Source organism: Sparus aurata, chromosome 21, assembly GCF_900880675.1.
Source record: "Sparus aurata chromosome 21, fSpaAur1.1, whole genome shotgun sequence".
Taxonomy (NCBI): domain Eukaryota; kingdom Metazoa; phylum Chordata; class Actinopteri; order Spariformes; family Sparidae; genus Sparus; species Sparus aurata.
The window spans coordinates 24,268,742-24,292,027 of record NC_044207.1 but is presented as its reverse complement, the minus strand read 5'-3'; the positions used below and the strand labels follow the sequence as shown (position 1 = coordinate 24,292,027).

Genomic DNA, 23,286 nt, shown 5'->3' with positions numbered 1-23,286 from the left:
TTTGTTTGGGGCCCTGACACACAACGCTGCCTCTCCAGGCCCCTGAAGTTTAATGACTTGATCCCTGCATTGTCCTGGGTTTTTTATGTATGTATTTATTTATTTCATTTTTTTTTTCTTGGCCCGCTTCGGATGCAGCACTGCTGGAACGCGCTCGTCTGCAAAATGCAGCTGGGGTTCTGGGGCTGAAGTAACCGGAGCCCCCCCCCCCCTCCTCTCTCTCTTGGCTGGATGCTGACTGCCGGCAGCGGGCAGCAGGCAGCGGCGGTACCCGCTGCACACACAACCCGGGACAGATGCACGCAAGGAGAGGCTTCTCTCCACTGCAGACTCGGAAGATGTTACTCGCACACTCGAGTGGCCAATGAAACCACTCACCCTCCCCCCTTCTCCCTCTCTCTCTTATATCTCCCCCCCTCTTTTTTTTTTTCTTCTTTGCCTCCCCCCCCTACCACCACCACCACCACCACCTCCATCACTCAAGAGAGAAAGCATGCAAAGCCAAAAGGTAGCCATAGAGCTATGGTGCTATGTTTAGTCTCTCACCGTTGGTGATAGTGGTCGACTTCGATCGTTGTCCACAGAAACACTGCAGCATATGCGCTCCTTTCTGAAGGAATGGCCTCAGAATCCTCATTGATTTGGGTTGATGGGAGCCCTCCTCAATCCAAACAATCGGACAGCGCTATCACAACACAGCAGGGTCAGGCAGCATAGCGGTAGCCCCCAGCCAGCCAGCCAGCCTCTCTCTCTCTCTACAGGCTCGCAGCAGCCCTCAAAACGCCGGAAGGGCACAGTCTGCAGGACAAATTACGCTAAAACGAGGCATCTTGAGTGATTCCCCCCCCTCTCTCTCTCTCTCCCTTTCTCTCCCCCTCTCTCTCTCTCTCTCTCTCTCTCGCTTCCTCTAGCCCTCGCTCTCTCTTTCTCTGTCTATCCTCCTTTTTCTCGTCCACCGACGGTCATTCGCGTTCACGGCGCACTCCTCTTCCGCCACGGCAGGCAACGCAAGGACGTTACAATGTGCTCTTAATTGTCCACCACCACCACCACCCACCCCCCCTTTCTCTCTCTCTCTCTCTCTCTCTCTCTCACACACACACACACACACACACACCCTCCACCTGCCTCCGCGTCTTTACCAGCAGCGGACGTAAGAGGGGGACGGAGGAGGGGGGAGAGAGCATGCACGCCAAAGTTAAACTGCAGGTGGTGATGGAGGTGGTGGAGGGTGGAGGGGGAGAGAAGTGGCAGGCCGGCCACCGGTGAGGTAATGCGGAGCCGACGGTTCAAAGGCGACACGAGGGGCTGCGCGAGCCGCCGCTGGATGCACAGATGTCGGACCCCCCCTCTCCTCTCAATAGCCAGTAGTTGTTTCGGTCCCCCCCCCCCCCTAGAAATCCATTGGGAAGAAGCGGACACAACGCAGAGCCTACGTCAGCTTTCAGCCCACCGCTTTAAAGACAAAGGTGGTTTTACTTTATATATATATATATATTTATTTATATGTACCTGGAAGTTTATTGGTTCAGTCACGCTGCGTTATGACTCCCCAGGTGGTCACCTCAGCGTGTGAGGCTGAGCACAAGAGTTACTCTCCTAACTTTGTTAGAGAATAACTCACTTTAAGGGCAGAGATTCAAGTCAGACTTGTAGAAGTCCCGGCCACATCGATCGGAAGTCATAATTATGAGATAAATCTAAATTATGAGGTGAAAAATCTAAATTATGAGATAAAAGTCTAAATTGTGAGATAGAAATATCACATTTTGGAGATACAAAGTCAAAGTGATGTGAGGTACAGTCAAAGTTATTAGTTAAAAGTTCTAAATTATGAGATAATGGGTCTAAATTATGAGGTAAAAGTCAAAATTATGAGAAAAATAATCACATTTATGACAGGGATAATTATGACTTTATCCTTATAATTTCAAATGTTTTATCAGAATGAGAATATAATATTTTCTTTATCAGCATTTTGTCCTTTAATGTCAGAAATGGGCTTCCATAACATCCTCATCCTCCTCTGAACTGAAGCATGTGGTGGTGGTCAGGTTTGGTTGTGTATTTTTTAAAAAAAGAAAAAGAAAGTGAAGTAAAAAGATTACTGCCTCCATCTAAGTCTGTGCAAAATGCCAAAAAGTATTAATGTAATGTGAGTGATAAACAGAAGTAAATAAAGTTGTTCAGGTTCTGTGGCACCAGACTCTCACTAGCTGACACTTGACAGTTACATTCCCAAGTTTTAAATGATAGAAAACGTATTCAGATCATTTACTCACTAAGAATACAAATATCAGGCTATTGAAACACTACAAGTAAAAGTCATCCATTGACATTACCCTCACCAATTCTACACATGAAAGTATGATTACAGGTCTTGTGAAAACTGTGTGAACATCACTCAGCAAGTCAGTCGGGTTGCATTGTGGGTAATGTAGGCACCAGGTTTTGAAAAGCAGGCATTGCTCTCCTGTAACACTGTTGGACTCATTATGGACGTTTTAAAAACGAATTGTCAAAATAGATACAGCAAGACAAGACATGAGAGAGTTTTTCTTCCTTTTTCAAAACCTGGCGCCTACATTACCCACCATGCACCTTGACTGTCACTCAGACTACATTCAGCTTTCTCTGGGGCCACCACAGGCCTTCTACTACATAACTTCATCGTGTGTTTTGAATGTAACATCTTGTAAAGTAACCAAAAAACTGTCTAAGAAATGATTAAATTTTTTTTATTATTGTTTATTTATTATTATTATTTCCTTCGACTTGTAGTGAGGTAGAAGTATATAAAGTTGGATAAAATGGAAATACTCGAGTAAAGTAATAGTACTTCAAAAAAGCTACAGACACTCCTGAGTTAGTATGTTTCAAAATAAAGGCTAGAAAGTGCTTCATATTTTGAAACAGGAAACAAATAATTAAGCATATTCATTAGTGAATTTATTTGATGGTTAAAAACAGCAGTCAGTAGGTGCATTAGACATAGGTGAGGATGACAGCACAATAAATACAAATAGCCTACTTAGTTCCATTGTGGTCCACTTCTATAACAAACAACAGATCACTAAATAACAGCATATTAACCAAAGAGCAGCAAGCAAGACGAGACAATAAACTACAGTTTGGAGGATGCAGAAGTCTTTAAATTTTCTTTTTTAGCAAGGCGATAAAATGTATCATGAAAGCCGAACAGTGTGGCCCTCTCCACTCTAGAGGGCGCCATAACACAAAACACTCAGACTCAAATAAGACGCAGAGGGACTGAGATATGTGACCATGAAGTAGAGAGAGAGAGAGCGAGAGAGAATGAGACATCACTAGTTTATAAAGTTCACCAAAGACAAAAGACAAAAACATTGCTCTTGAAGCTGTGCAGTGGACAAAATACACTCTGCACAACCTCTGCTGCAGCGTTAATTCAACACACCGCTGCATTTTCACACTATCTCACCATGTATCTATCAACATTCCCTCTTTCTGGTCCTTATATAACCTTGCACCATGAGAAAAAAAAAAAAACAACAAATCATATGCCATCAACTACCCTGGGAACATGGCCTCATGATGTGTAATATATACAATGTGCATAAAAGGACATTTTAGGTCAGCAAAATGCTTTAACAACAGCATCCATGTAAATGAGGTAAGGTCAGCGAGGAGTAAAGAGAGGGAGGGAGGGAGGGAGGGAGGGAGGGGAGGAAGTTGGCATCGGATCCAGAGTCACAGATATGGTGATGGTGCTGTATTTTCAGCTCCCACTACACTGTCCTAGTGAGGGGCCAATCACCATTGTGCGCAGAGGGGAGGAAAAGAAAGAGGAAAAAAAGGGGGCGATAGCACAGAGGGCAACAGAAAGGGGCTATATAAGACAGATTTATGACCAAAATGCAAGACAAACACACAGGCTGTAAATTAATTTCAACTCACAGTATGGCAGTTAAATGCAAAATGATCACAATATTTATATTATATTCATATTTTTTTTGATAAAGGTCAATTGTGTGAGAAAACATCTTTATAATGAAGTGCTGTGGAGCTGCAGAAGAAATCTTGTTGATGTAAGAACACGTTTGTTTGGTACAGACCCCAACAAATGTCCCATCATCGTGATTTCATGAAAAATGAGAATTGCGGTGCAAAAATGATCATTTCCACTAATCATGAATCACAACGCAATTGCAGCGTCTCTCAAAAATACAATCACATGGTAGGCAGCCTTACTTTATAGCCCTCATGTAGAGCGGGTTTTATAAAGCTGGAGTCAGACGGAGAAACGTTTGCACATGTAAAGAAGTGCTTAAGAAGGACCTACGATACACAAAGTATACCGGTGAAATGTACGTTTAAATGCAATGGAGGATTTGTGCATTACTTTAATTTCAACACGATGAAATAACATGATTACCAAAGCTGATAAGCAGTGGCGTGCACAGACTTTTTGAAGGGCAGGGGCGAAAAGAAGGGCACTTTAGCGCGTGTTTTGGCTCCCAAGAGGGCACTTTACGAGTGTTTTGGCTCCCAAGAGGGCAGTTTATCATGTTTTAACCAGCCAAGGGGGCAGTTTAGTGTATTTTGCCAACCAAGAGGGCACTTTGGCACGCTTTTTTGACTCCCAAGAGGGCACACATTTTGGCTCCCAGGAGGGCACCTTAGCGCGCGTTTGTCAACAATTGGGCCACCAGGGGGTGGCCCAATTGTTGACATAATGTTGACATTGTTGACATATGTTGACATAGAACTTCTATTAGGCTACGTATTTATTTTACGGAGGCCTTTTTTCCTTCACTGGATGTGCACTTAGAGCATTTTTAATAAAGCTTATTTTTCAAAACATTGGTTTGAATTATGGAATTGTATCAGCTGAGCATGGTGTGTTGAGTGAATGTTAACTGTATCACTTACATTACTCGCTGTGCTCACAAATTACACCAAATGACTGTAATGAAACTGTTCTTGTAGTCTCCATTAAACTACTGGGGGAGCCTGTTCAGCAGCACAGACAAGACAGCATGATCACAGAAGTATTATGTGTCTTTATGATCCTCTACTTGTTGCTACTTGTCACTTGGATCGTGGTGACACTACTCTGTAGAGTGTACATTCGCTGCAATGTAGGATATAACTGAGTATTTTTATAGTGCATAGTATGGAGAATGTTCTATCATCCAAGACCAAACTGACAGAGGAGATGGATTGATAAAAAAAGGGTGCAACAACAAATCTGTCAGCTACTTCAGCACAACGGACAGCTCCGTGGATTTATCAATACACAGCACAGTTATATTTCAGATTCATGGTCGAGGGCCTGAGATTGTATCTTGTAAGAGTTCCAGTCAGATAAAGTATCTACGAGTCAGGCAGACCGGAGTAAGATATTCAACTAAACAACCCCTCTGCCCCTGGACTCTCTCCACTACCAGGAGATGGAGAGGGGAGATCACAGGTTAACAAGGGCGACTGTCGGATGGCGTCGCATTTGCAAATAGCACTGACTTTTCCGCTTTCCTATCTTTGACTGGTGTTCAATTGTAGTGAATTTTAAAACATTATTAACTGATATCAAAAGAACAACTTAAATGTTTTCAATTTAAAAAAAATTAGGCACTGTTTGCGGGGTTTTCTGTCAGGGTCCTAGTGTCCTACCTTCATCTGTAATATAAAACAAAAACACACACCATTGCTTTAAGCATAAAGAAATCAACATCTTTATCTGCTCCTCTCTTCTCTCATCAGAAAACAAGCCTGAAACAGCAAACATGAGTGGGAGTACTGATTCTAGATGTTAAACTCATCCTCCCTCCTTCGATCACACTCGTACCAAGTGGCGGATGACCTGCCTTCAGTCATTCCGCCTGTGTCATAACTACCCTGTCCAAAAAAAGACCTATGTCCTACGTGTCCGTTGAGCAAACTCAGGGTCTGTCTGTGATGACACTGTGGAAAGATGCCGGACAAGCCTGCTCTCACTCACCTTCCTACAGGAGTCAACACGAGTGAGGTTAAAATGCTCACCTTGTAAGGTGATACCGGCTTTGTGACTGCAATCACAATGTATGCTTGTAGATATGTGTTGTCATTATGTGTAATTCAAGCGTTGCAAGAACAATAAAAACAGATGTTTTATTAAGAAAAGTAACTCATGCATAACACTTTATAATCACCATCATTAACACATAGTAACTTTATAGTATTAAAAAAAAGATGAAATGCGTTATAAACCATTTATTCAACAATTGTTTACTGATGTTTATAATACTCTCACAGTTTATAAATGCTGTATAGTTCCTCTGTAAAAATTATAAAGTTACAACTGATACAACTTTCACAATAACTTAATAGATGGTTTAGAAAGCATTTAATTGTGTGTTAACAGTAACTGATAACTAAATAAACGTCAGATATAGATTTACCATTTGTCAATTATGTTTGTCAGCAAGTCATGTTTATTAATTTATTGTCCCTGCGTCAGTGTTTTTTCGTAGTAGGCAGCAAAACTAATGTATTTTAGGAATATTTAACCTCAAACTACTCAACACAACAAATGCTTTGATGGCTTCTTCATTATAAATTCATGCTGTGCAGCCGAGCATTAATCAATCATCATAAACACAGAAATATGTATGAAACAATGCACGACACATCTGGGACTTGACTGTACTGCACGCGATACATACAGCAGTGTTACTGAGTCGAACACTGTGGGAAAATGTTTTATCGAACATAAACTTTATATGTGTCACACGGTTTATTGTTAACAAACTGCTCAGACAGGTCTGAGTGTAAAACGACTGGGTGGATGACTCAGTTGTTTGTATGTGTTATTAGCTTTATAGCTGCCCACACAAGGCCACTCACTCATTTAAAACCCGATATCATGTCAGGCAAAATAATCTGATGAGAGAACTAATTCAAAGTGACATCAAATATTTGGCTCTTAATTCTACATGTGCACACATTTTACATGGATATATATATTATTTATTTTCTTTCTTTTCTTACAATACTAGTGTTCATGATGCTTTAGCCCGTTTACCAAAAAAGTATGAACACTTGCATCATGACTGCTTCAACGATTTCCGATTGGTCTTCAAATGTGTTCAGTCCCTCGCTGTGCACAGTAAAAAAACATCCTCGCTTGAGACACAGAATCCAACGTCACGCCTGCCTGTCAAAGTGACATTATTGTTTGTTATTGCGCTGCACACCTTTCAGTACCACATGGCCTTGCACCAATATATAAGACAAAAACACAAAGACGAGACTCTCTATCATGACCAATATCACTACTTCTGCCAAGTAGCTTATGTTCTCAACCGTGTCTGCACAGAAGAACAAGAGGAAGAACAAAAACAAGAACAAGAACAATAGGTAGAAGAAGAAGAAGCAGAAGTAGAAGAAGAAGAAGGAGAAGAAGAAGAAGATAGACCTTTGATTTGATAAAAGGCAGCCAGATAAACATGCACTGTTTTGTACAGCCGCTCTGAGTTGCTGCTGATGGTAACCCACGTTAGCTGAAATGTCAGAAAGCATTCTCGTATTCTGCAAAGCTACGGAGCTGTCTGTGTTTGCTAAATGCAGCACCACTGCAAAAGCTGTCAATGGTTGCAATAAGTAAAGCTGCCAAAAATCTCTTTCAAAATGACAAGTGTGCAAACTTGAGGTTAGGGGCTCAATAAGGTACAAGACAGCAACAAGATACGTTTCACAGATAACGTATCACCATCACAATATAAAGATACAACTAGCTTTTTCACTTCTCACGTCAAAACAGGAAGAATGAATTGTTCAGCCGGCCTAGTGTGGAGTCCAGTGTACCGACAGGGGTTTTCTAAATGTGTGTATTTTCATGGCCAATGTGTGGACATTTTTGTTTCCTGGTTTTGGTAACCACCAGCTCAGCAAATAACAGCCAACAATGCAAAGTGATGTGTCATGTACATTGAGAAGAGAGGGTAAGGACAAGGCAGGACGGGAACAAAAGGAGAGTTTTTAAATCACCCAGCAGTCAAGACTGCAAATATGTGGGGATGTAAGAAGTGAGAGGTTAAGATTGCTGCCGTGTGCATGACAGAGAAAGAGGAGATTTAAAGGATGGGGAGAGTGAGAGCGGGCAGAGGGATGTGAAAAATGAATCAGCAGTCACGGCGGTGACTAAACTGCTGTGTACATGTTTGTAAAGAGCTTTTCCTGCCTTCTTAAGGAGGAGTGAATAAGGACATCACCTGGGCCACACCAAAACCCGACAGAACATGGAGACAGTGACAGAAATCTGCTTTATCTCGACATACGGTTTGAAGACTGCATGAGGGGACTGTCATGGCCGACTCCTGGGGACCCCATTAACCTCCCTCTCTCGGTGGATTGTGTTCAGTATTCCTGTGCCCCTAACACTTCACAACCCCAGGTGTGGTCTTGCTTGAATTAATGTAATAATGTGCACCATGTAAACACAATAACAGTACTAACCAGCTTTTGACACAGGGGCCATCGCCAAGACAGAAGATCAAGGTCAGGTAGGGCAGGACCCTTTTTAAGGCCTCTGTTGTGTCAGGTTTAATCAGTTATCACACACTAATTACCACAGTGAACCTGGGTTTTTGGGGTCCCAGAGCAGTTATACACTAGGCCAGTTGGTAATCCTGATTTATAACACATTATAAAACTTTATGAACCCTCACAGGGGAAACTAGACCCATGTGCTGCGACTAAAACAGAAGAGACAGAGACGGGTTACACCAAACAGATATGAAAACATGCCTCCACAGTATCACTACAAAACAACCACTAACATCTGTCCTTTGTCTTCCCAGGTCAAATGACTCTGCAGTAGTCAGTCACGGGTGTTCCTCAGCTGGCAGTGATGGAATATTTTTGCCCAATTTCTGGTACAGATAGTGTGGCACACATTTAAGTTAGGTACGTTAGTGTGTAAAAAACATTTTTTTTCTTCGTTCATGCAACACCGGAACATCACTGTTGATTTTGAAAGAGAGACTGAAGTAAAAGGTATAAAAAAGCAGCCACCTTAGCACTGTCACTGCTTCGAGAAAGAAGCGTGATGTCACTGAGGATTATCAAACTCCTCTCCTGGCAATGTTAAAGGAGCAAATCGCCCATTTGTCTACCCACATTTAAGAAAACCCTCATACACGTGCAAAATTTTGGTGTTAAAATGCCAAAGGGCGCAAACTGACAAGCCCAGTCTCATGAACAGGCGTTCCTGGAGGACATAAATGTAGCTCAATCAATCAGTCTGAATGTATTTATATCGCACATTTTAAACAAATCAAAATGCAAAAGTGCTTTACAAGTTACTTAAAGATACCAGATATTAAGATTGATTAACTGATTTTTAGACTGAGATCCCAAAAGCCCCACAAACCAATCAATTGAACAATACATATATTTAAAGGTATTCTATGCAGAATAATCCCTTTTATTCATCACTTGTGAAGTGTGTACTGGTGTATGTATCTGCACAGAGCCTGCCCTCCATATTTCCTTAGTACGTTGCTTTGTTTGGGACGTTTCCGGGTGTCAACCTTTGGCCAGTAGTTGCCGCAGTCCACTAACATCGCAGAGGGTGTGAGGTCAGGACTCTATAAAAACATTGTGACCAGCTTAAATCGCTGTTTTCGTCTGTGTCATGAGTTACTCTGTGTATCTGTTTGACCGAGGGAGGGGTTGCACACTCACACACATATAGAGCAGAGAGGCAAACGGCAGGGAGGATGACACATGCACTTCTCTAAATTTACACATAAGTCGGCAATGCGGGGTGACCTTCCTACAGTCATTTTCTTTCACTGAGTCACTGCCTTCTTTTTGCCACGCCTTCTCTTCATTCACTGTCCAGCTTCACTCGGCCTTTGCTACTCTCTCAGTCTCAGTTGTACCTCCTTCACACTGGACAAAACACCCGCTCACATCTGGCTTTTGTTTCCAGTGGGAAAAGTTACAATCAGATTTCATTCCCACTTCAAATGACTAGTAGTAGGTGTAGCATTAGTCACAGCTCTATGTCCGATCAGCAATGACGGAAAATGTACAACACGATGCAATGTGAAACAAAAAACAAAAATTCCTCCATGCGACTCGGTTCAAGCAACATCATTCATCTGCGTTGAGTTTGAAAGACTGATGTTAAAGATACAAGAAGAAACTGCTGTTATGTCATTACTGGCCCCCACCTTTCAGTGCATTGGTGACATTGAACGTGACATACCAAAAACACCCACACACACACACACAACAAACAGAAAGATAAACCCACCAACTAGAAATGGGAAGCAATCAAATCTCCAATTTTAGCAAGTTTACCTGCACACCCGCTGAGAAGGAGGAGCCAATTTTTGAATTGTTTGTTTCCAAACAGCTCCTAAAAAGTCCTGCATAGTACACCTTTAATACAGTCCATCAGTTTACACTTAAGATGTAAACCACAAGTAGTGTGCACCTCAAAACAGGATGATTATGTCAGGAAACAAATATGAATCAATAAATAAATAAACAAGCCTTACTGCCATCATACAAGAGCCAGAGAGACACAGACACAAACAGAAACAGAGCAAAGACGATTCATACAGTGAGGTCAGACGGTTGTCTATTGTGTTTTATATTGTAGATATCACTCACTGATCTTATGACCAACATAACCAATTCAGCTGATTAGCATTGTCACTGCTGTAGGGGGAGATATATTTAATGTTTCCACAGTTTAAGTGCACAATGCGTCATAAAAATGACCGATGGGATTAAAGCGATGTGCTATGGATGACATTATGGATTGCAGTAAAGCATAAATACAAATTTATGGTAGTGGACACTTCATTATGTCTGTGTGGGATCAATGAGTGTAGCTGTAAGATAAAAATCTGCAGATACCAAAGTGGATTTAAGAAAGGTGAAAGGTTCAAACCAGACAGGAGCCACCCGCCCCAACATGCACCGTATGACTTCTGGATTATACTTCACGGATCAGGGTGACCATAAGCGAGAAGGTTACCCTACTTAAGCAAGTGCGCCCTGTCCCTTTATCCAAATATATCTGAAGAAGGGGGATGAGCCTGGGATTTTTTCTATTTTTTTTTAGTGCTTTAAGGGATGCATCCCTAAATTACCCTGCAAAAAAACACACCCACAACAAGACACATGGTGTTTCAGAGTGAGTTACACATTTCACACTAAGCAGCATCTACTCAGTGTTTGCTGCAGGCTCTTAATAGCAGCTCCTGTGCAGCCCATTGCTGGCAGAGTTGAAAAGCTTTGTCAACAACACGCATGCTGATGGCTGAGGCCACACTGCCGCCGCTGCACAGGGAATAGCAGCACATTCATCTCAAACCAGAGAGGGGGAAAAAAAAGAAAGAAAGTGGAGAGCCAGCAGTTTTTTGTCTAAACCAGCTGACAGCACCGGGAGAGTGAAGGAAAAGCTCCGGCAGGGAGAATAAAGCCGTTTACCATGCGCAACACAGGGGGGGAGAAAACAATGTAATGCAGACTTAATATTTGCACAAGTTGTATTTCAAATGCAGTTTAGCACATTTTGCACTAAAAGTGTTGATACATCTTAAAGTGTTGGCGAGGTTTGAAGTGCTTAAGGAGGAGGATGAGGAGGAGGAGGAAGGGGACGAAGCCGGGATAGAGCAGCAGCATCCCGCTGCAGCACTGGAGCATGTGCTGCTGGTCCGTGGCCACAGCATCATCCGCATCCCCATCCTCAACTTCCCGAAATGCACCCCTGCTTCACTGCGTGTGGCGCCGCATGCAATAACATGACAAAGTTCATGGTTTCGGTGCCGTCTGTGCGCAAAGACATTCATACGAACAAGCAGCGCTGCGTCCAATAATAATGATAACGATAGAAACACCACAAAACAAAATTTAAAACACGAGCTCATAAGTTCATTCATTCACAAGCACGTGGAAGTTTTTCCTTACCGGCGTTTTTGTCACCCATGTCCCCTCGCGGTGCAGAAGTTGGAGGTGCTGCGGACGGAGGCTGGAGAGGGATGCGCTCGTTTCTTCAGATGGGACAGCCGAGCTGAGGAAGGAGCTGAAGGAGCTGAGGGAGGCAAATTGCTTGTTTCAAAAAATAAATAAATGAGCTCCTTCTGGGACACCACCTACCCTGGCGGATGCAGAGCTCTTCTTTCTCAGTGAGCCTTCAGGACCTACCCCCTTGGTGTTTGCAAGAGTTTCTGAGCAAGGTGCACTGATGGCTCAGGTAAAGACTGTGGGAGGTGTGTGTGTGTGTGTGTGTGTGTGTGTGTGTGTGTGTGTGTGTGTGTGTGTGTGTGTGTGTGTGTGTGTTGCAGGGGAGAGTGGTTGCAGGGTGAGCATTGTGTCTTGATGCAGGAGTACGGTAGGAGCTTTTTTTCTTTTTCTCTCTCTCTCTACTGTTTACTGAAACACTTCAGCAAAACAGGGCAAGATTTTTCATTTTCCTGCAAACCAGCATCCGTACAGTTTTGTACTGTTGGTGAGTTGACATCACTGTTTGATTTAAAAATATAGGCTGAATCAAAATCTCTTTGGGTGCTGTAACAATCTGGTGGCTGTAGTGTTGATCATACAACGAACAAGAAAATCTTGGCATGCAGATATAACCTCAGTATTGAATAGATGAATAAATACATTTCTTATAATTGTGCCGTGCAGACTATAAGCCGATAATTGCAAGACAAAAAAGCTCCTACGAGCCACATCCAGAATAGCATTAATAACATTTGAGATCACAAATCACACATCAACAACAAACTTCCCTCCAAAAACATGTTCTCTAAAATGACCAGATAAATTGTTATTATTGTAGCAAAAAAATATCTAAATGCACACACCAGGCAGGCAAATGGTGGAACAAGATGAAACGTTAATGAAAAGACGCATAAATATTTAAAAAAAGAAAAAAAAGAAAAAAAGAAACAAGAAAATACAGAACCGCAAACTGCAAAACAGGAAAATCACAAGACAAGTAAAAACAAGGCAATGAGGATGAACCTTACAATATAAAACTGTAAATAATAAAACTAGATACCAACATCATGACAGAAATGAGAATAATAACAAATCAAATAATCAATCTAGCATTTCCTCTAAGAGTTTGAGACAGAAAAAGCAAGTTAAATACATATGTTATGCACATGCACTACTTATGCCTGGAGTATAATGTCATTTATCCTAAATTCACCAAACACACTTTGTTTAATATACATATTCTTTATTATTTCCAACCAACTCTGCTTACACTCTGCAATCATTTCCACTCTCAGATGAGCTCCGTTCTCACACACCTGCTGACCACAGTGTTGCTTTACTGTTAAGCAGAGCCAGATGATATTTTGCTGAGAGACATCCATATTTAATGAACGAATCGGCGGATCAATAGTCGTGTCCCGGACATCTGACTCTTTAATGTGCCTGTTATTTGATTATACTGCAGCAGAATTATGAGAAAGAAAAAAAAAACACTGATCTTGTGATCTTGTGTACAATAAATACAAAGACAGCGGTGTGCATTCAGAATGAGCAGGCTGTGGTTGTTGTAATAGGTTGGTACAAAAAAAAAGAAAAGCTCTGGGGGAAGTTGTTGTGTAATCAAGTCAGTGTGGAACTGCCAGGGCAGATATGGACACAAGGTTACAGTGTGTGCATAACAGTGTGCCACTCTCATATTCATACAAGTGCCTCTCTCATTGTGTTATACTCCAAATTAACAAAACAAACAAAGCTTTACATAATCAAATTTTTTTTTTAATTTGTCATGATGTGCATCGTCCCCTTTGGTGTTTTGGGTAAATCAAACACCAGGGCTGTGCAGCGCTGGAGTTGAATAAAACATTTTTTAAAAATCCCACCAAGTTCAATGGTGCAAATCAGATGCTTTTTAAAGTTTAAGTTCACTCCAAAAAAAAAAGAAAGAAAGAAAATTCTGTCTATCTTATCACCCTCCGACTGAGGATTTCTGGAGCTTCACAGCAAAACACCGTTGCAGGATTCTCCTAAACAGCTGAAGTTTAATTAAAATATAAAAAAAAACTGAAAGATAAAAACATAGAATGGTTCCATGCAACACTAACAACTTAATACAAGTCTTTGGAAGCCCTAAGATCCTAAATTGATTTGAAAAGAAATTTTTTTACATTCTTTTGAAAGAAAAAAAACTTCACTTTAGCTGCTAAGCTAATAGCATAAGCACAGAACCAGTCTGAGGCTGTTGCACAACCTTGACCTCCACACTGAGGGTGTATTTAACATCTTTTCAAATCAGTTATCTTGATTTTAGGGCTTCTTGAGACTTGGATAATGCCAATTAAGCGTTATGGATTTTTTTAATTGGTTTCCAGTTATTTATATTTTTTTCATTTTAAAACAAGTCCCCATCTACTTCAGCTGTTTAGGTGGATGCTGTTTTACTGTGACACTCCTGGATTGTGTTTGTAGACTGCAAAAACTTCACTCGACATTCCATCGGCATCGAAGTTGAGTTTTCATTTGGGGGCGGACGTCTCCTTTAAAGAACACCCACAGTCACACACTGACCATTCAGACCCAAAATCTATGCAGGAGCAAAAAAAAAAAATAGAAAACAAGTCACAGTGTGGTATTATCTAACTGGCTCATTGATCCGTGTCTTAGAAAGCTCCTCGTCAGCATTCTGATGGGACGCTATGATAACAGCTAGAGTTTCCTCTGAAGGTATAAAAAGAACCATGCTGCTGGTATTAGATGCTTCAAACCTTTGGCCTGAAATAGAAGCCTCAAGGCCAAATGACGTTCGGCACCTCGTCTGTCCATCCAAAAAAAAAACATAAGCACTACACAGGAGCCATACGTAAAGAGTGTGCTTTTATTTTTCACTCTATCTGGACGTATTCGCAGGAAGATGAATGAGTGTCCTACACGAATGACAAGTTGTTCTGGTTTCAGACTTCCTGTCACATGACCGAGGGCCCTGCTGCCCTGTTGCCGACACAGGCTGAATCCCCGGGCTGGCGTCAGTTCACAGCAAATCGATGAGAGGACCTGAAAGAGGACACCTCTGCTGGGGGGAAAATGCACTGCATTGATCAGAAAAGGAACCTATAGTCCTCTACAGATTCAGCGGTTGTGTTCGAGGCTGCGGCATTGTACGGCCGTTTTCTTTGCCAAAAACCAAAAAAGATTTTTGCCCTAAGTTAACTTCCGTAGGCCGCTTAAATATTTATGATTCTCACCCTGATTTCGTCTACTCTCCCCCGTTCCCCCTCGCCTCAATCCGCCCTGTCATCCCTCCCTTCCCCTCGCTGCTCTCTTCCTCCCTCCCCTCCTCTCCCACATCTCCCTGTCCTCCCCTGCCCCAGACCTGCACCCATAGGATATCATCTAACTTGGCAGTGTGTCCTTGGGTCCATACAGTGGCAAAGGCATATTGCTCTCCTTACTTTGCACACTGTATCCGAGCCCTGAAACCTCCTGCACCCCCACTTTTCTGTAAAACTATATAATTTCTGCCGCAGAAGTGTGAGATTGTAATATAATGTCCCCACGGGATGCATTGCCTGTCTCAGTTAAAATTAATTGCCTGCCTTCCCCTAAACTTGTTTAATTCTGTTCCTCTCTCTATTACAGCATTTCTCTGTGCAGTATTGTCTGAAGCAGCCCGGCGAGTCAAGCGCAGATATTGCACTGGAGGAGAGCCCTAGTTACTCTGCGGACACTGCAGTGCAGCCTCCTCCCTGTAAATTCTTACCTTCTTCACCTATTTCTGGACCCAGGGCTTATGAGAAGTTTGTGGAACTTGTCCAGATGCCAATAGCAACACCTAGTGTCATCAATACTGTTCTGCTGCCATCCAAGGCTGCCACTACTTTCTCTGTGGTTTTAATGAAAACAAAGTTCAGCGTGCCAAATGTTTTAATAAGACTACCTAGAAGAAATGGAGTCATTTATTGTGATATTAGTCATATTTTGAGGAATATATCACATATTAAAATTCCTTTTTTTAATTCTCTTTTTGGAATTCTTTCTGCAGCGGTGGGAGGAGTTTTTGGATCTAAAAAGTAGCAATACAACTACTTCCTCGTAAGTAAAGGTCCTGCAAACGATAACTGAGAAGAAAAATGTAGTTGTACTGTCATTTTAAATTCATGAATGTGTCATTTTAACTGATCTGCATACGGTTTGGAAGTTTAATATATAACCTTTAATACAGCAGACGTTTTGATATGTCATCACAACAAAAGCGCAGCCAGGTACATGGAATCCAGTTATTTTTTGTCCAAAGGGACTTAGAGTAATTCATACATACATTCATACACTGATGGCGGTGGCTGGCATGCAAAGTGCCAACCAGCACATCAGGAGCAGTTTGGGGTTCAGTATCTTGCCCATGCACTTCGACATGCAGACCAGGGGAATCAAACCAGCGACCTTCCGTTAACAAGACCGGGCTCAACCCCTGAGCAACAGCCGCCCTTTCAGTCAGTCATCATCATTTTATTGTTTACACCTTTTTTCTAACAGGAACAGTGTAGAAGGCCCTTGCACCATAATTTTATGATCATCAGTCATTCGTGAACATTCAAATCTTAAAGTGCATAGTCACATTATGTTGAAAATAAGTATAGTCAAGTTAAAAGCACAATGTCAACACAAAACTGAAAGAGTCATAACTTTTAGTAAATGCCTCCTCAGTTACTTCCACCACTCACCACTGACTTTACTGGCCAGTCCTCCCACATCCGACAGGTCTGTGAATGTGCCACTAGAGGGAAATGAAGAGCCACCTTTGGAAAAACACAAAGCTGAGACACACTACACCCTCTGCTGCATTCAAGTTCCCTCGACGATGTGGCCATCCACATGGAAACGCTTTTTTGTGTAAACGCACGTTTTGCATCGTTTGGGCCGATTGTCCAAATGGATCCTGTAAACGCACTTTTTCGAAACCTGGTCTCAGGGTCTCTATGACGCCATCGCCCCATCCCTCGACCTCTAGCCTTCAATGTCTTAACCCTGCAATGTCTCATAACAACAACAACAACAACGGCGGACTACAAACTTGTGTTCGTGCTGCAGAAGATATTGACCCTATTACGGCTACTAGGGCAAAATATTGTGCTTCTCTGCCCCTACACTGAGCAAAAAAGGATTATCATCTTCTTGTTGTGTTTGGTTTCTCCCTCTACTGTCTGGTTGTATACAGAGCGCAAGCTTTATGTGCATGGTCCGTCTCCTGTCGTTTTTGGTGAATTTCAAGCACCACCTTTAGGCCTGGATAATGAACTAAAGCATGTTGAGTCCTTTACAATGGATCCATTTGGACAGAAATGTTTGTGAAATGATTCCAAGGAAGACGGGGAAAAAGGATCGTTTTGGTGCGTGTGGACATGGCCTATGATTTCAGAATGAGAATCAACTTTTCACTAAAGTACACAAGGAAACTCATTGTCATTGGTTTCCAGTAGCTTCCAGATGGACATAGAAAATAACATCCAATATCTATGGATTACATATTTACTGTTAACCCTGTGTACATATTTATGAATAGCACAAGTGTGTGTGTGGTGGATAATATTATTACAGTATGGGTAATGTTGGCAAGTTATTCAGGTGGTTTATTCTGTTTGATCTTACTTTGTCCTGTACTGATCTCAATGTAACTTCTTTAAGTACATTTACATGTCTGCACTATGTGTAATACATGGATATTTGGTTTGTATTGTGTGTGTATTTTTGTAATATGACAAACAAATGAAAAAAATGATTGTGTAAATATTCATCTTTAATGAGTAAGGGAGAGCTGAGGAGTGAGCAAATTAACAAAAACAGAAATTCTGATATTTTTGCGTTTCTCAAAAAAGATTTCTAGCTAATATAACAAGCTAACACATTTCTAGCTAATATAACAACTCCCGGCCCTCTCCCATCTCCCTTGGAAGGTTTAAAACTCTACATTTACACCCGGGTCAATAATTAAAAAGCATTTATCCACCATTTTTACAGACGTTTGTATTTGTTTGACGTAATTTACGCACAATGTCACGCTTCAGGAAAAAAACACAGACGGGCTGCCTGGTCCGCGGGATGAGCGGAATGGGATAAATAGGCGATGTTTAGCCGGTTGACTCGCGGTTTTTTAAAGAAACACGTGTTAACCCGCTAATTTTGGTGGAAAAGCGGTGTAACAGAGCAATCGTCAGTTCCTGAGCGGAAGTAAAAAGTCGGAGCTTTCAGAGGCGTCAGTGAACGCAGCAGCAGCAGCTGCCGCTCCGGTGGGCCGGGCTTCCGGCAGGAGGTCATCACAAACATGGCGTGGAGAGGATGTGTAATGAAATGGGCCAAAACAGAGTTCATCAGATCCACTAACACTACCTCAAGAAGCTCCAGGTGAGCGAATAAGAGCAACAGCAGTAAATAAGAAAATTAGCAGTAACCTAGTGTGTGTGTGCTAGGTGTGTATGTGTGTGTGTTTGTTGAGCAGCAGTGTGTGATTACCTAACTGTCATTGTAGAGACCCACGGCTGTTACGTTTCATTTGTTTACAGTAACAAACTGCATGACATTCTTGTTAGCTAACTATCTGCTAACTCAGTAGTGTCATTGATGATCGAAGCTACTCTAGCAGCTTCATTAATGCGCCGCTTTTTCTACTTCGTTATCTTTTACTCTTAAATCTACAGCCTAATTAATAATGGTTTTAAAGCAAGAGCATGGTAAACACTGTCAAGTAAGGTCGTGAGTTTTGGTTCACTGCAAGCTTCTCACTTAGAATAGCTACAGTTAGCATACAGATTACACAGAATGTGCTTGAGTTAAATGGTCTTAACATATAAATGGTGCTTGTCACATTTTTCAATATAAGACATAAAACCTAGCAATTATACTGAAGCCATGAGATCTATTGATTAGTCACTCAATATCTAAACAGCCCATACTGGTCCAAAGCTCCTGTGCTAGCTGTGTTAACAGGGCTTGACTCCCCCTGTGCTCCCTGTCTGGCCGGCTAACTGCATTGCTAACTGAGCTAACTAGCCAGTTAGCAGCAGTCACTCTAACTCTGTTTGGAAACCACCTTTGAGAGATCACTGCGCAAAACGTGTGTATATTGGCCGATATATCGATGTCATGATCTCTTTACCTCCTAATATTGGTATAGGTAACGGCCCCAGAAATTGAGTGTCGGGCAGGTTTTGGAATTCCAATTTCTGATTGGTCTTTTTTTCTTGCTAAAAGGCCAAATATTCACAGGTTCCACCATCTCAAATGTGATGCTTTGTCTTATGTGATCATAAAATAAATAATTTTAGGTTTTAGACTGTAAGTCAGACACAACAAGCCATTTTGAATACATCAGTATGGCCTTATAAACATCAATACAAAGACTAAAAAAACTAGAATGGCACTCAGAGCATATACCTCCACCGTAGCTCTTTAATTTAATCAAGCCTAAGCACCCTTGACTGTTTTTCATCATGATCCACACATGATCCCTTGAATTCATCAGAAATGGTGGATAAAGTTCAAATGAAATACCCCATGAAAATCTGAGCATTACAATATTTTTGTTTATGTTGGTTTGTGCCTAACCTGTCTATCTACAAATCAGGTTTTAATATTTCCTTCTCTGTCAACATCTTTTTTTCGGCAGACTAAACCCTTGCAACCAACAGAGGTGCGGCTTCCGTCGGGATGCCAAAAGGCCGGACACAAAGAAAGGAAATGTCACCCAAGAAACAAACCCTCCACCCTCTGAGGCCGGCGCACCAGGTCCCCCACCTCCTCCCAAAATCCCCAGACCGACACTTTTCAAACCGCTGATGTTCACAGTAGGGGTAGGTCCTCCCATTTCTCTGCTGGAATAGGAGAAAGTAGATGCATGCAGTAGCGAGGTTTGGAACTGCATGATACCCGTTGGTTGTGTTCTGACTCCATGTCAGTTTACAGGCTGCTCCTTTGGCGCCGCTGCCATTCTGCAATATGAGACCCTGAAGTCGAGAGTTCAGTCTGCAAAAGATGAAGAGGAGGAAGAAAAACTGTTACAGGTGAGGTTTTAATGATACAAACTGCTGCCTGCCAACCAATGCGAGATATACGCTGCTTACAGCCATCCACTCACCACCAGGGCTCCCAGGACATGGCGTACTGGCACAACTGGTGGAACCAGCTGTCAGGCTTCCAACGACAGCTCATACTCGTGATGTCCATGGTGGATGACTTCTGGAGCAGCCTCACAGAAGGACAGAGGACTGTCACTGGTAACTTATGTTGCAGACTCGTGTTGTTCTCCTGTTCATGTTTGATAGTATCTCACATTTCTTCATAGTAAGCAGCTCTCCCTCTTACCATTTTCAAGGTATCATTGCGGTAAATGCTGTAGTCCTGTGTTGCTGGCGGATCCCTGCAATGCAAAGGAGCATGATTAAGTACTTCACATCCAACCCAGCCTCCAGTGAGTATGCCTGTTCTTTCCATTTTTAAAAAAAATTTAATAAATAATACAAAGTGCTTACACAAGCACAATGAGGACAATTTATTTTGTGGTATCCAAGGGCATGTTTAATTTTCTGTCAATTGTTCACGCCCTCATCAGAAACCCGGTACCTTCCCATGGTGCTGTCGTCCTTCAGCCACTACTCCATTATCCACATGGTGGCCAACATGTATGTCCTATGGACATTCTCCTCAGGAATTGTCTCTCTCTTAGGGAAGGAGCAGTTTCTTGCAGTCTACATGTCTGCCGGTGAGTTAAATAAAGAATAGAACCAGAGTGTTGTTTCATTTGATAGAATATAAGTAAAGTATTAAAAAAAGCTTTGAACCCAAACAAACCAGAATCCCTTTTAAAGATATAACATGTAAAATTTCAGAAATAAAATGTCTAAAAACAACTCAACCTTGTTTTAAATGTTGTGTACTTGTGTATCTTCAGGTGTCATTTCCACTATGGTTAGCTACATGTGTAAAACAGCCACCGGACGTCTCTATCCATCATTAGGAGCGGTAAGATATTTGCTTCATACTTCGTACAGTGTAACACAAATTAAGAACAATTATCCTAATCTTTTGACCTGTCTTTAATTTGACCCACAGTCAGGTGCCGTCATGGCAGTGCTGGCCGCAGTCTGCACAAAGGTGCCAGAGGCCAAACTGGGCATAATCTTCCTCCCCATAATCACGTTCACAGCGGGAAATGTAAGTGTGTGTGTGCATGTTTGTGTTTGCACTCCTGGTCTTGGGTGTGCACCGCGTGTGTTTGGAAAAAAAAAAGTTTTCTTGTCATGTGCACACCTCTGATGTAAAGTAATGTGAATTAAACACAGTTTGGCAATTCACTGAATAAAGAGGATGTTGTTGACATTCACATGTTGTGTTTTCGCTGCAGGCAAGAGATGTAAAACTGTGCATGAACGAAACGGACAAAGTCCAGTGTGTGTGAATGAATGTGTAAGTATGCATGTCTGAATGTATGGCAGACGGATAGTTGCCGTTTGTTTTAGTGCGATTCCCACTGCGTGTAACTTCAGGTTCCTGTCACTGGTCTATCTTTAGGCTCTGAAAGCGCTCATCGCCATAGATGCAGCGGGGCTTATTCTGGGGTGGCGGATGTTTGATCACGCAGCTCACCTTGGCGGAGCCCTCTTTGGAGTGTGAGTGTCCAATGTTTGTTCTGCGTTAAAAAGAATAACCGATTATTGCTTTTGTAAGAAAAAAAAGGTTGGAAAACTGAATATAACATATAAACTATGGTGTTCTATTGGTAAGTAGAGATGTTTTTTATCGTAGAAGAATGTCCTTAAAGGTGGACGATATAGCTTTGGGGAAGAAATTTCAATCATAAGAGAAAGATCATCATTGTCTGTTTTTTTTTTTTTTATGATAAATTAAACTAATTGGTAACTGAATAAACAAACTGACCTTAAAGGAAAACACAATTTCATACTGTTTTACTTAGCTTATATGTGGCGGACCCTGCCACCTTTTCTAGCTTCAAACTGTGTTCTGGGGACCTTATTTTCCTCTGAGAACACAGTTTGTTTATTTAGTTATGGAAAGAATTAATATATCAGAGTTTGTATTTGACCTATTTGATACTGTAAATATTAAAGTTTTGAGTTTGAATTCCTTACTACATAGTGCCCCTACTATATCATTACAGTACATGAGATGTAGTCGGGAGAAAAACATTTAGGGTTTGGCCCAAATTTTAAGAACTGATGTGAAAAAGTATAGAATTTTGTTCATGTGATAACAGCTAATGAATACACCGGTAATCATGTATTATTGGATGTCTTTAGACTTAAAAATGTAGTTCAGCTTTATATATCGCTTACAGTGGCATAAATCTTTAAATAGCATGTTAATGGGCTTACACATGGTTTGGTGGCTCGCTGTCCTGCACTCATTTAACCCTCTCCATGCGTCTTGTCCCACAGATGGTATGTAGCATATGGCCACAAGCTGATCTGGAGGAAGAGGGAACCTCTTGTGAAGATGTGGCACGACATGCGTTCTCCAGGTGGCAGTGGATCCAGACCAGGAGGTGGGCCTGGTGGACCTGGACCACAATGAGACTCTGCAAGGTCTCTCAGGTCCTCTTTGAAAGAACTGGACTCCAGAGTTACCTCAGAATATGCAAGGACACTTTTTTTTTACACCAATAATAAGCAGGATGTTATTGTTTATTAAGAAAGTATAGTTTTTTATTCAAGGTTTGTATTCAGCATAATCTGGTCTGTCTTTTTACAGCCATGTATAACTGCCATGACAGAAAAAGAAAAAAATATTGGGTATCATGTCGTGTGAAGAGTTCAGTTATTACAAGATAACAAGATGTTTTCACGTTATTACGACACACCATCTTATCACATTATAGAAAATAACTTGTTATAATGATATACTGTTTATCTTGATGAATGTTAGAATGTAATAACATAAAAAGTTCCAAGTTATAACATTAAACATTTTATGTTATTACATTACGTGAAACTTTTCAAGTGAGCTGTAAAAAAAAACAAAGCAAAACATTTATGTTATGTCACGCTGTACTGATGAATTTTCTTTTTCTGTGGTGGCAGCGACAACCTCCCTTATGTTTTAATGCTGATACAATTCAATGAGTAAATAATATGCTGCACTCAATTGTAAACAGTCCTGTGGGCTGTTCTTATGTTGCTATTAAAAATCTATTGCAACGATCGTGACACAATTGCACAATTATTTAATAAAATGGGATCAGTCCGTATTCAGATATGAATGTATATTTTCAATTCTGATGAGTGGGTACGCCTTTGATAA

The 23,286-nt window shown here is 41.5% G+C and overlaps 2 protein-coding genes across 5 annotated transcripts in view; one reads left to right on the top strand and one right to left on the bottom strand.

Annotated features, from left to right (window-relative positions):
* Positions 1–11,983, bottom strand: part of fgf12a (fibroblast growth factor 12a) — a 46,184-nt gene extending 34,201 nt beyond the window's left edge. Inside the window, exon 1 of one of the 3 annotated variants that reach the window (XM_030401698.1) lies at positions 11,950–11,983. In XM_030401698.1, the coding sequence (XP_030257558.1) occupies positions 11,950–11,968 (19 nt within the window). In that variant the 5' untranslated portion in view covers positions 11,969–11,983. Of the gene's footprint in view, positions 1–546; positions 1,074–11,949 lie in introns of those variants that run through there. The other 2 variants (XM_030401696.1, XM_030401697.1) reach the window with 2 other exon arrangements.
* Positions 11,984–18,226: 6,243 nt separating this feature from the next.
* Positions 18,227–23,186, top strand: parla (presenilin associated, rhomboid-like a). Of its 2 annotated transcripts, XR_003982010.1 has the most exons (11): positions 18,227–18,378; positions 19,640–19,823; positions 19,929–20,033; positions 20,114–20,246; positions 20,345–20,440; positions 20,582–20,731; positions 20,921–20,991; positions 21,082–21,183; positions 21,374–21,435; positions 21,541–21,638; positions 22,425–23,186. XR_003982010.1 is itself a non-coding variant. In XM_030401690.1 (10 exons), the coding sequence occupies exons 1-10, from the start codon at positions 18,299–18,301 to the stop codon at positions 22,558–22,560; spliced, it is 1,155 nt and encodes a 384-aa protein (XP_030257550.1). In that variant the 5' UTR covers positions 18,227–18,298; the 3' UTR covers positions 22,561–23,186. The 2 variants fall into 2 exon arrangements, 1 of the variants encoding a protein (XP_030257550.1); XM_030401690.1 differs by lacking the exon at positions 21,374–21,435.
* The last annotated feature ends 100 nt before the right edge of the window (positions 23,187–23,286 follow it).